Genomic DNA, 14,123 nt, shown 5'->3' with positions numbered 1-14,123 from the left:
CTTTTCCATGCATATAAATATAAATGGTATATTGAGACCTACCCGGTGTGCCATTTAGCACTCTGATAGGTACAATCCCTATTGTCCCAGCATGAATGGCGTTATTTGCCTTGATTATTTCCTGTATGTGCCACAGAGAACAGTTAGATTCTTTGGAAGCAATGTTTCCAAGTACACCTGGCTGTTAGCTGTAATGGGTTAGGTAGAGCACAAAGGACGTTTTAGCACATAGTCTGACATGGCCTCAGATAGGGAGACAAATCTCACCAGTAACCATTTTAATCCATTTTATTCAGGATAGTGCCCTTCACAAATGTTGCCACAGAGCACATCATACATTGAATCAAATTAGACAAACACTAACAATACAAATAAACCAAAAATAAACAGTAAACCATTAGGCATGGAAGAGAAAAACAAACACCTATAGAATGACAAATAGGAGAAAATAAATCTCTGGCTTAAGGCCTAATGGTTTCCTCCCCTCCAGGCAATATAACCGAAGCAGATGATGATAAAAGATAATTAGGCATGTGTAGCCTTCACCAATCTGTGTGAAACTGCCCCAGTAAACACACTTCACTGGAATCTCTTATGCAGGTTGTGGGCCAGGAATGGGCTGACATTTTACAGAACAGGGTGGCAGATCCCCTCCACACACCACTTGTGTGTCAGTGCCTTGCATAATAAATAGAAGCAGAATAAACAGAGCCGGTTTGCAAACTGAGGTGCCCATGCGTGAAGTATCTGTGTGTTCCTTTAGAGCAGCGTACCTATAGCGACTTGCTCTGCAACACTGTGATTCAGTTGTGACTGTTCTTCACGCTGCCAAGACAAAACAGACATTGAACTGCATTGGCACTGACTGTATTTTTAATTACACTTATTCTGCACATCACTAGGCCATGTAGGTAGAGCTGAGAAAGCCTAGAAGAGAAGATTGCTTCATGTCATATTTATTGACTCTAAAATGGCGACATGACTTGTAAAGCTTAAATTGATTGGAAACTCTCCACAGGCTTACATGAATATCGGAAGTAAGCAAGTATTGCTGCATGGAATTTAGGGGTGGGAGGATCAATCCCAAAATATCGATACAACAGATATTACGTCTCATTTTTGAAGATCAATTCTAGCGTCAATAGGATCGATACCAGTTTCAGTTTCTCTCTTCTAGGTTGTACCCATTTCATCAAAGAGTGGAACTGTCACTCTGTGCAAACAACGTTCTGTCGTGAACACATCTTAAGTGCTTCTCCAGCTCCACTGCACCATGCACTTAAACAACGAACATGTGGCGCGCAACCGCCAATCCGAAACATAGAAGAATGGTTGAGGGTAGTTTGTGCTTTTGTTCAGTTATTTGCTCTTTTCTTATTTATAAAAGTTGTGAAAGTTTTAAAACATTCATTGTTCTCCACAAATAATTGTGTGCACTTATTTAGTGCACGTATAAACTTTTTTAATGTTTGCACATATATTTTTGTTATTTGCCTTTAAAAACTGTCCTGTGTTTTAACATGCATGTGATTAAGTAATTAACAGTGGAAAGCAAACAAACAAAAAAAATTGCTTAATTCATTTATGTAGCACTTTTTACAAAGTCTCACAGGTGGCAGGTAGAAATTCTACCACTCACCTTACAATGATTGCAAATCATTTAGTGGTAATAAAAATGTATTCAGATTTAGCCTATTGATAATGCATTCACCTCATAAATCATGACACACTTCTCTCCCCTATGAAAGTACATAAGCCGCTTTTAATAATAAAAAGTATCGGTATCGATATCGGCGATTCTGGCCCTGTATTTTTGGGTTCGATCCGATACCAACTTTTTGCAGTATGGCACACCCCTAATGGAAATCGCTCCAAGAGTAATGACGCTGTTATTACGTCATATCCCTTTTCTCACATGCAAATACAAGACAATGAGCCAGAGACATACACTGTGGTCAAGAGGCAGTAATATACTACTTGATCCCAAAACGTAATACAGCTGCATATATTAATAATATAGATTAAATAGGCATCACCCTTTTTCGTGCCTTTCCTGGACCAGTTTTGTGTCTGCCACTGTGCAAGTTAGCACTGCAGAAGTGGCACCGCTTCTTGGGTACGTGTACATAATTATAGCAGGGATATTTACCTACCTGCCATTATCTCGGTTGAGCTCATGTGTTTTCGGATAAACCCGCTTTTCTGGTTCATTTTAACTCCCACGTTGCTGGTGCTGGTGAACCTGGCCAGGGGTCAACCCACGAATGCTCTTCCAGTACTGTGACCCGGCTACAACATTGTAAAATAAACACATTGCCTACAGATACTTTTCATCATAGTTATTAATTGTTATAATTCAAGCTAACATCAATTAATCTAACAAAACGAAACACAAAATGACGCGCAATGATGACGTGTGCATCAATCAAAGCTCAGGCGTTTCCTCAGGGCGCGGGGACCGTCGCTGCTCATTCAAGGTGGTCTAAATGAGCTTGTTTACTTTATATTTTCACTCACATCACTAGGTAAATTATTAACCTGAACCTTATTTTAAGAAATCATGATGTTTTTAGTTGGCCTAAATCAAACCACTTCTTCATTCATTGCATTCACACTTTAGCAATTGAGCTAAGCTTCATCTTTGTTAGGAGTCTAAAATTAAAAAGATGAGTCTTCTCAAAAGATGTACGGAGTATAAATAAGTTGTTAAAGTAACTAATTGTCTTTCTTCCTCTCTTAACCAGGGTGTGCAAACTCGCATGGACAACAGCTCTGAAAACATCTCGGTGAATATCTGCCGCATTTGGCCAAAACAGCCCATTAAGGAGGATCGTGTGAAAATCGCTTCGGATTAGTTTCCTGTTTGAACGTTTCTGGGACAACACTTTTCTGAGAAGATGTAACATTGGCAGACCGTCAGCCCCTATAGCCTCTGAAATATTGTACTTGTGTGCAACGAAATCCCGTCTGCAAAAACATAATGAAACCAGAAGGCGGTCCCGTCCAAACCCTGGACCTCAGCTTCCTCTCTGCGGAGGAAGAGGCCGCGGTTCTTCACGTCCTGAACCGGGATGACAAACTGAGGAAAGAGGAAGACGGGAGGGTCAGGTAAATAATGTCATGGCTGGTTTTACACGAAGATAATCACAACTGTCATTGTGCTAACAGTCTATAATAATTAGTGACAGTTTAAATATAATCTCTGTGAAGAACAACGATGTCTACACAGCTGCTACTTCACCTGCAGATGCTGCAGACCGGGGTTATTTGTTTCCCCCATTTTCTATGGCAGATTTCCATGGTGAGGCAACATTATGATGCATTAGTGATGTAGTACCACTAATTGTATGTGAAGAGAACCATTACATTAATCAACTTGTATTGATTTATTATTTTAGGTAGCCTAAGTCAGATTATATAAAATGTCCAATTGATCAGTTCAATGTAGGCATCTGATTGCGTAGTGGAAGTGATTTGCATGGCATACACACATACATGCATGCATATAGGATAGCTATTCAATCTGCACTCTTTTACTATTTATAATCCAGTTTTACTGCACCCAGATCTAATGCAAATAATTCTGTTCCTTTTTAGAAGTTACCATTTATGAGGTTTTTAATTTCCCTGGAAAGTTAAGGCTTATTATCACAAATTGCATTGTGAACTTTAATATTAAGCAGGCATATCTAGGGTAATCTAACACTAAACCCGTTTTATATGGGTGGTGTTTGGAGGCCTCTATTCTTCAGGTGAATTAAATTGTAACACAACTCAGACTTGGCCATCTGTTTGGCATCTTAATTCATCACTGTAGTCTGTTAGTGCTTTTTACTTCATCTAATTTACCTCGCCCCTGCGAAAAGGAGGACATGTGAAGCCAGACAATTGATTACTGAGATTATATAATCTAGAGTTTGGCAATACATTTTAGTTTGTTGACTCTGTTTAGTGTGCATTGTAATATAAAGCGATGTCTTGGGAGACTCTCAGAGCAATTAGACAAAGGTCAGAGTGTCTACTGAATGAGGTTAATATACAACAGCCTTTCACAGCTGTCTTATGAAGACTTCTAGAGGAATTATATGCTTTATTATTTCTACATGACAAAAGTCTAAACCAGAACAACATATTCTGGTACCTGCTGCTATAATTTTCCTTTCGTATCTTTGTCAATAGTACCAATTTTGACCGGAGTCTCTAAAAATCATCTTAAATGTAGGGGGGAGGGAAGAAATAGCAGCCTCTCCACCACTGCACACTACAGCCTTGTCTTCCAGTTATATTCAGATTAAATTAAATTAAAATGTTGAAATTAATGGTGGAGAATCCCCCCCCCCCCCCCCAAATAAAAGCCTAAATTGTGTTTGTTCGCCTTGCTAAACTAAAAGGAAAAGCTCTTCCGCTTTCATTGTTATTTAGAATATGTTGCTGTGTGGTTCTTTCTTTCTTTCTTTCTCTAAAGGGGGGTTGCTGCATCAAACAGAGACAGTTTTGAGGTAGTTTTTCTTGTCTTCAATCCAGTCAGGGTAGAAGAGCGAATTATGTTTGCGTATTTCACTGATTAAAAGTAATGCAATTTAAACATGCCTTTTTTCTCTATAAAGTTGTAACCTGGAAACTTTGTATTGTATTCTGCATTCTGATGCTTGCTCATTTGATCCACAAAAAAGTGTTTGGCATTCATTCATTCTGGCCAAATCTTTTTTCAATCAATGCCAGCTTCTTAGAGGGATTTAAATGCTAAAACATTCGTTTTTTTAAATCTATTCACTGGATACTTATCCAGCTAATCTGAAATAATATGAAATTTGATGCACACTAGCTTTTTATTAGTGCTTGTATTAAATTCAAGACCCCAGTCCTTACACACACTGTGGTCTTTCCCATTGGTTTTGAAAGAAATGTGGAAATGCCTGCACAACCTAATACATGGTGTCAGTGGTCTGGATTTACAGACAACTTTGAAAAGCATAACGCCTGTAACCATAGATATTTTTGTATCCTCTTTGTTTATGATGCTGGCTGTTAGGAGTCTGTGCTAAGAACTGTATTGGCTTGTTGAGATGGTTTTCTCTCAAGCCATCTTCAATGTTAGGCTGCTGTAGTTCTGTACATTTCCACACCAGCTTTGCTTCTGGGAGCTAAGATTCAGTATATTAAAGAGCTCCACACAGGGGGTCATTATACACACTTTCTTTCCATGATGAATTTCATACTTTGTCAAAGGATAAGAGCCTCTGAATTGCAAAGCATTCAAAGTACTGCATATTTGATCTCTGGCGCATTTGCTTTTTTGTTTCTCAATAATAAATCAAGACTTGTAATCTGATCGATTTAAAACATTTAAACAATATTTGGCAGTATTTATAAAGCATTTCTCACTCTACTTGTCTCCCCTTTCTTTATAGAAAAGAAAGAACAATCCTCTTATGTCACTAAAAAACTGAATTATTGGGACACATTTTATTAGCAAAAACCAAGCATCATGGGAAATAATATTTTCTGAATAGGGCGTTTAATTTTTAAAGACTTAGTAAAAGAGAAAAAAAAAACTTTCACTTTTTTCCCACTTTAATCCACAAACTATTTTCACAGATTTGTATAGATAAAGCAAAACCAATACTATTTTAAAATGTTAGGCTTTCATTTGATTTAGTTATATTGCATTCCTAGTACATGTACTTCAGAATGTATTTTATGGCATTAACACTGGAAGGTCTAGTTGGCTGTACAGAGGCTAATGTTTGCTCTGGTAGATTTGTATTTTCTAATGGTAAAATTTCTCACTGTGAACATGATCCTGTTACAATGATGTAATGCCCCTAGACATTGAAGAATGTACAAACCCTGCCATGACCAGCCATTTGGTATAGTGTTTTTTTTGCTTGTTTGGCCTTGAGGGGGTCAGATACTTGTGCGTCTGAGAACATGTCTGGAATCTGGGATCTGACCGTGTGTGTCCAAGTGTCTTGCATGTCATGCGGATAAAAAAATATTTGTATTAATACTGGCATTATTTTTCCTCATAAAAAAACCGTACTTAAACCAAAGTTTAGCATTCAATTGATATCGTCTGAAGGTGGTTGACATTGACAAGACTTAACTAAACTGCTGCTCAGTCTCTGCTTCAGTAAAACGGGTTTGATACCAGCTTGTCTCTGAACCTTTACCATATCGGAGCCTTAATCTCACTTTTCAGACTTTAATTCAAAACTGAGAGTGCATGAATGAACACCATTTATACTTCTGAAACCAGTTATGGGATTTATTAGTTTCTTGTTTATTTGCCAACTCTATAGGCTATATGTGGTTTGAGCAAGCTAGTATGAACTGTTCATTGCATGTGTAGCCTGTGACAGATGGCTTTCAGCTTTTTGTTCTGGAGTAAACACTGGGAAGAGTGTGTATGAGCCATTAACACTGATTGTCTTAGCTTTCTGCTTTCAGAAAACATGATGGCCAAATTATAATGCAAATGACATCTCAACAGAAAGGGTGCCTCTTGCACATTGTGTATCCTTATGACTGGTTTCAAGAACTCCTTTAATGTCAGGGGTTCAGTACAATATAATATCAATCAATGCTTCACTTGTTTTCACCTGGTGAAAAAACAGGAAAAAAAAATGTACAATTAATTTTCAGCACAACATATTACAGAAATGTAAGCAATGTGTTCTCTATAAAGCATATATTAATGCATAACATATGTATTTTTTCCCATTTTCTACTTAAAATCCAGTCTGACATATCTTTCCCATGTCTGTGTGTTTATCAGTATAACCCCAGTGTAGCTTCAGTCCAGATTGTCTTGTTTGCAGCAGATTCTAATTTACTGTGCTGGAGATTAGTTTAAAAATAAAGGGCTATCTGGTGAGTATGCTACATGGCTTACAATCATTGTGAAGTGAATTCAATGACAGTTGAACTGTTCCCTGAAGAACGTGATCAATAGTTCAATCTGCTTCTAAAGGGGATAACTGTTGAAAGAGCCAAGGCTACACCTGCAATACCACAAGAGGTGAAGGCCTAAGCACAAATTTGCATAGTGAAAACATTAAACAAGCAAACAAACAAACAAGTATTCCTTTTAATCTTGATTTTACATAATCTGTTTATATACACCTTGAATGAATTCTCAAATAAATTTGGAATGGCATATGATCAATAAACTCAAGGGTTCTGAGAGCATAATAAATCACAGTATTGGCAGTATGGCCTTGATAAGCATTGGTTCAGTGCTGTTAAGAGAGGGTCTGTCATTCTAGAAGACACCGGGCGTCCCCATTTCCTCTTGCACATGCTGAACGTGTGTATTAGAAACTGGGCAAGTCAGATCTTTCTTTTTTCCTTTCAGAATCCAAGGTTATAGCTCTGACTCCTGCTGCTTGGTAACATTTAGCCTATATATAGGCCCTACATATGTATAAATACACACACTTTATAAAATAATCATATCACATAATAGCGACAGTTTGGGGTGATGAATTAAACTTTTCAAGACTACAAACCGATGGATCTTTCAGAAAAAAAAATGGTGATGGGGCCATCGAACGTGCATAAAATGGTAATTTTTAATGATTTTCGTGACTTATGATTTCCTCCTTGACTTCCAGCAAAGCAGCTCCAGAGGTATCACCCCTGTGATGTCACAGCATATTTTTCGATCTCTGATTTCTGGTACACAGAGTGATTAAGCTGGACGTGAAAAACTCACTCCACAGAATATGTTTCTACTTATAGAATAACCAGAGAAATTATGGATTTTCGGTGGGGTTCCCCTTTAATTAGTCAGTCAAAGCCAGGTAGCTCAGCATGTAGTGGACATCCTGAGAAATCTGATGCAGTAGTTTGGGCTGGCATAGTTCAATACTTCAGTAGCTACTTCTATTTCCATTATGACGAACTTGGAAACTGCAATGCATCACTTAATTATTTTAATTAGTGCTACGTGAACTTAAGTACTATAAATTGTATAGCTCCTACAAACTGAAATACGATTACCAGATGCTTAATTAATTAAGAATGTAAAACATTTCAAGCAGTTTGGCTTAGACTTAATGAGTCAATCTTCACTGTGGGTTATGTAGGTCAATCCTTGTATTCTAACTGCATGTGAAATTGTGTTAATGATACTGTATTGACTGCACTATTGCTTTTTCCAGTCGCTAGTTACAATGATATCCTTTGTCACTTGTATGTAAAAGCATTCAATCAATTTAAATATGCATGCAAACGGATACGAATATTTAAAAATGCTATAATCATTATATATGCCATAGGTTTGCTTTTCAGAATACTTCGTTCAAGGTTTTCGTAAGGTGCAGCGTAATTCCTGTTGACTTTGCTGACCCTGCAGAAGTGCTGTAGTTTCATCTTTAGGGTCAAAAGCTTCCCCTTCACATGAAATGAAAAATGGGGACCTTATTGTGGAAGCTTATGATTCTAAGTGCTGTAGTATACTATGATGTATTGTCTTCTTTGATTCTGTTTTTTTTGTTCTTTATCTTCATTTTCTGAGCTGAGGCAGGCTGTACATCCAAGGTGCAATTTGTCAAGGATATACTGGATGTGCTCTCCTCAGTATAAATTCTGGTTAAGCTCAGGATGCAATACAGCAGATCTGTAATAATATAACGGCATTAAAATATAGATCCTGTCAAGCACTGCGTCTGCACTTGCATGTTATTGAAGCGCTTTTGCATATTCCATTGTATTTTCTACAAGATTCTCTCTGTGTATTCGTTAGAGGTGTTAATGTTAAAGTTTAAACCTCTTGATTCGCACCATTGTCATACATAAAAACTCCTCATACTTTGCTAAAACATAATGAGCAAAACTCTTTCAGATGGGCGTGTGGCATCAGCTTCAACAACACTCACTCAACAACTGCTGCTCCATATAAATATGATTTATTTTTGTAATTGCACTTTTTGATTAATCTGACCCAAAACCAGATGTCCCCCCAACACCCAAATAAATAATATGCACAATGCAAACTATATATAACATAATGCGCAGAAATACAATTTCCACACATTGGAGTCTTGACTTCCATCAGAGGGGGAATAAAAGCGAGCAGCTAGATACTATCGGCCTTCGGAGTAACTGTATTTACTGTAACTTGTAAAGGAGCCATCCATCATTAGAGAAATTATTAATTTCATGGATAATGCATAATGCATGTTACAGTATGCAAAAGTCTGCATAATAAAGTAAGATGCACATTGATTAGTCTGTTTTTCTGTAAAATGATCGGGCTGTCCTCCTCTTATAGACCCTTTCAAGTGCTGCGTAGCCCTGGGTTATAAACTTGCAAGGAGATTAATTAACTCATGCAAAATGGGAGGCCAGTGGGTTTTTGCTTTTTGAGAAAGTTATATAAGATGCACTAATTCCACACTGGCCTTTTCTGGAGCTAAGTTGAAAGGCCCTCAAGCAACTGTTTTAAATGTCTTTTTCCAAAAGGTCCCGTTATCTGTTTGATGGGGGGGGGGGGGGGAAACTACTATTAATTGTTTAGTGTAAGCATTGTAACAGTTTACTGAAAGCAGTTTTAACACAGTGTATGCTATGTTTTGTTATAATATTACTTAACGGGCACATTCATTATTCCTCACATTATGGTGTTTTGTAATTAAATGTCAGTAAAGAAAATAACATTGTCTGCTTCTGAGGACTGCTGAGTGTCTTCACAACCTGTATGTTTTCTTGTCTTTTGATCTCTCTCTTTAAATAAAATTATGAAAATGTAAAGTCTTCAGTAGAGCAGAGTTACCTGCTGTTCAAAATCTACTGGACAATAAAATCCAAATAATTGACTGATACTTATTTCTCCTGTCTGCTGAAAGATCAATGCACAACACAGCAAAATGTGTACCCTTTTGTAAGCTAACTATACCAAAAAAAAAAATGTTTGTGACTCTTAGCCAGGTCCAGTTCAACAAGTAAAAGGTTGTTTTAGCTCAGCAGTAATTATAGAACAATGTGTTTTGTATAGTATTGCCTTAGACAGCAATTGTTAACATAGAGTTTTTCCAGTTTGGCCCATTGCCGGTCTGTAAAGTGGGCAAAACCTTTAATTTTATGAAGCTGCTGGCCTTGGATATTGTTCGGATTTGCTGTTTGGCCCCATACTGTTAGACAGCTGAAGATAGTGCCCATTGGCAGTCTGAACCTTTAGAAGATCAATACAGCTATTAAGCCATTGAACAGTTGAGAAGTCAAATAGAATTGGTAGCATGATTTAAAGATCTGTTCAAAGTACCAGAAAAAAAAGTGCTACAGGGATAGAACTTGAACTTTTTTAAATTAATAATTTTTCCTGCTTTCTTTTAATTTTTCAAATGTCAGAGAAGCACTTCAAACAATCCCCTTTCTTATTTTGTAACCTTTTAAAAAAAAAAAAAAAAAAAACTGTCTGAATTATCATGTGCATTTTCTAAATATTCTTTGGTTTCCTTGAGATTTCCTTTATTCTCATGAATTGCCTTCGAATCAGTAACTGCTTTTGTAGCTCACAAATGTTACATTCATATCTTAATTGGGATGGCCACAGTCTCATCATGTAAGCAGAATTTGTGCGGTTTAATTGCCTGTATGCAGAGAGGGGGAGCTACAGGGGTTTCCTTTGGTTCGTTGTAAAGTTGAAATAAAATATTAATATTTCATATAAAGAGGTTTTCTGATTACAGCTATTTTTCGATGAGGTGCAGCATCTGATATTCATCTGCACACTGTTCCACCTCGTGAGGCAGCCGCACATTTGCCCTCAGTGTGGGAGTGGTGCATTCTGGGACCTCTGTTGAGTTACCATGATAGAGCACTGATGACAGTGCCTGTCATTTATCTTCCTGATGAATGTACTGTGCAGCACATGGAAACTGATCTTGTCAACGTCCTTGTTTACCCAGTTTTTTAGTGCTGAAAGGCTACTTTTAAAATATTGTTAACCTCTGTGTTGTAAATTCTGTGGCTTTTTTTTTTAATGCCATGGTGTTCAACAATTTGACCTATGTGCTTCTGACTGTTTTGTTATAATTTCAAGTTGTGATAGATTTAATTTGGAAATGTGGAATAAAACACAGCAATCTCTTATGCAGGAAGAATTTTAAAGGATTTTAAAGTAATTTTGCGAAAGTGAGCTGGAAAATGTCACAGATGAATGCAACCAACACAAAAATTATTTCCCTAAATGCAAAATAATTGTTTCAGGACTGTAAAAATTGCATTAATAGGTTACAGGGGGTAAATGTGATTATGCTCAGTCATAGATTTTCCTCTGGTAAAATACTTTGATTTTCTTCTGAGTGGACTTAAGGGAGATCAAGTGTTACACAGTAGTTTGAATTATTTAGTTGGTGTGCCCAGAGGGAGTAAGATTAAAACATTTCAAATGTTGATTATTTTGTTAGAACAAAAGCATTAGGATTCAAACGATGCAGACCAAAAGGACACTGCAGATACGCCCCAAGCCAAACCTGATGTCTGATTTTCTGGTAAATCTTTTTATTTTCTGCTCCAGGACTCTTGCACCAGCTCCCATTTAACACGTACATTTCCAACTACAGACAGTGTGTGCAGTTGTGAATCTGTTTCTGTACCATGTACCCCCACATTCTTGTTTAAGGGGTGGAATTAAATGACTCCCATCGTGTAGTGCTTTGATCCTTTCAAGGTTTTACACACAGCAGATCCTTGTGTATAGTCCAGGGACAGCAGCTCTTATCCTGGAGAGTCGCAGTGCCTTCTGGGTTTTGTTTTATCCACGATGTTAAACTACTTAATTGATCCAGTTCTTAGGCCGGACTTGTAAACGTGCCCATGTGTTGAAGGTTTCCAGTGATTGATGATTTAGAGAGACCTGAAAACCCTGCGGGATTGCAGCTCTGCAGGAACATGGTGGCTTCCTGCATGCTGACTGACCAAGTTGCGAGATCATCACTTGTAATAGTTATCCAAACAGAAATGTCTACCCGTGCTCTTGGACAAACTACTGCATGTGTTGACCATCAGACGTGGTGATGATGACATCTCCACTCTTCCTTCAAGTCATGACAAAGTGTAAAAAAATTACCCCTGAATCACTTTCTCAAAGGAAGCTGTCAGTGTCAGGTCAAGATGGGTGTGAGAAACTGTGCTGCCTGCAGCCGGGGAGCTGAGGCAGACTTGCTGATGGATGGTACATTTCCAGCTGCCAAGATGGAAAATCAACCCGTATCACTGAAAAACTTCATTAAGATTACAGCCATTCTCACACGATGTCGGTCAATCTCCATAATTGTGCTTGTAGGATTCTGTTTTTATTTTAATAGTAAAATATTTAATCATAAACAAATGAAATGTGTAATTGTGTATATGATATAAGTTGCAAACAAGAAAAAGCAGTGTAATATTTTTTCTTTAGCATTTATGTATTAATTAGCCTATTTAATTTTAAAACCTCTGGGTTCTGAGAGTAGTTATGACCATTATCAATGATCTACATTTATACATTTTAATTACTTTCAATTTTTAAATTGTAATACTACACTTATCTAAGAACTTATTTCTTGCTTTCACAGCATACTGTGTGGAAAATGTTATACATTTGCAATCATTAATCTCTTACACAGAAATGTTATTTAATTAAACCAGGCTTTGCAATTTGTGATTGATGGGTGTCTTGAAATTTTGATGAATTGAAAATTAAATATTTATTTTCTTGTTGTAAATAATTTAGATTATGTGCTCTCCCCCAGTTGCCATGCACATATTATTTTCCTTCCTATATCTTACCTGTATTGTACATCTGAAAAACAACAGGCAACAAATCACTAAGGCTTGGTACTGTTATTTGCATTTTTTTTAACTTTCTGACAATCATGCAAACTTCAGCAGTGTTAAGGGTTAAAGCAAGCCTACACTGCAGGAAACTGCAACAGTAATGTTAAGTAATGTTCTGCTTGTTTCACATCAGTTTGAAAGCTTGCAACAAGACTATTTTGGGGATCTTAAATTTGACAGGATTGTTTGTTCTTTTGAGAATGTCTCCTCACGAGTGTGACACATTTCTCATCACATATACAATTTGAATTCAACAAATGTTGTTTTTCTTTCTGTAGCATATATTCAACCTTTTAATATGGAAAGCAAACTTGTCTTTTTTTATTTTTCTTTCCAACCCTTTCTCCCAGCCCCTGTTTTTATCCCAGGTGACTTCTCTGCAGCACCACTTCTGTTGTGACTCCAGTCCTCCAGGGCTCCGGTTTCGTAACACCTCTCAGCTACACTCTGAGGAGACATTAATGTTTCATGTCCTCTACAGCACTGGCATGCAAATGCATTTGTTATAATTATGAATTGCAACATTCAAAACTACAGCAATTTGTTTAAGTTTTCATAAATGTATCCATTGTATTGCTTTATTAAGCCTCACTGTTCGGTACATAGCAGACAAAATGCTGCAAGAAACGAGTGCTGAAGTAGCCTCTTCATTAAAGACTCATTCACCTGGTTACTGTATAGTAACATGGTCTGTTTAGGATACTACCACATTGCTAACTAGTCTAAAACCTAGTCAAAATCAGTCTATAACTGGCTGACTAGACTAGTGTTCTAATTTATTTCATTTCTTAAATTGATGTGTTGGAAAAAGGTGTTGCACCTTCCTATCTTTTCAAAGATTAACTGAATGCATGATATGATCCCCAGCTTGGGAGATCTAGACATGTTTATATTGCTCTGTATTTCAAAGTGTTTGTTTATTTATTTATTTTTTATTATTTATATATCCATGATATTTTTACTGTAATAACATTTGATATTTATTTTAACCTCATCCATTATCTATTGACTGAAAGTATTGTTGGCAGTGAATGTATTATGTCATACACGTGTCAGTATCAGCAAAACAGCCAATTTAACTCTTATTCTTTTTTGATATATATAATTAAGCACTTAAAATGGTAGAACATGTATCCCAGTCATGCGACTTTGCAGTATAATGATTGTGAAGTAATTGTAAAGTAATCATGCATGAACACTTTGGACCAGATTCAAATGCACACAGGATTCTCCTCCACTCTAAATAGGATACTGTATACCCTCCACTTCAGCCCTTTACCCTACATTACTTAATCATG

The 14,123-nt window shown here is 37.0% G+C and overlaps 1 protein-coding gene across 2 annotated transcripts in view; it reads left to right on the top strand.

The window, feature by feature from the left end:
• Positions 1-2,372: 2,372 nt before the first annotated feature.
• Positions 2,373-14,123, top strand: part of LOC136751858 (synaptotagmin-like protein 2) — a 62,142-nt gene continuing 50,391 nt past the window's right edge. The window contains exons 1-2 of one of the 2 annotated variants that reach the window (XM_066707616.1): positions 2,373-2,477; positions 2,745-3,108. In XM_066707616.1, coding sequence (XP_066563713.1) covers positions 2,981-3,108 — 128 coding nt within the window. In that variant the 5' untranslated portion in view covers positions 2,373-2,477; positions 2,745-2,980. Of the gene's footprint in view, positions 2,526-2,744; positions 3,109-14,123 lie in introns of both variants that reach the window. The other variant, XM_066707622.1, reaches the window with a different exon arrangement.

Source organism: Amia ocellicauda, chromosome 1, assembly GCF_036373705.1.
Source record: "Amia ocellicauda isolate fAmiCal2 chromosome 1, fAmiCal2.hap1, whole genome shotgun sequence".
NCBI classification, from domain to species: domain Eukaryota; kingdom Metazoa; phylum Chordata; class Actinopteri; order Amiiformes; family Amiidae; genus Amia; species Amia ocellicauda.
The sequence above is the reverse complement of the archived record's forward strand: the minus strand, read 5'-3'. Positions and strand labels throughout refer to the sequence as shown.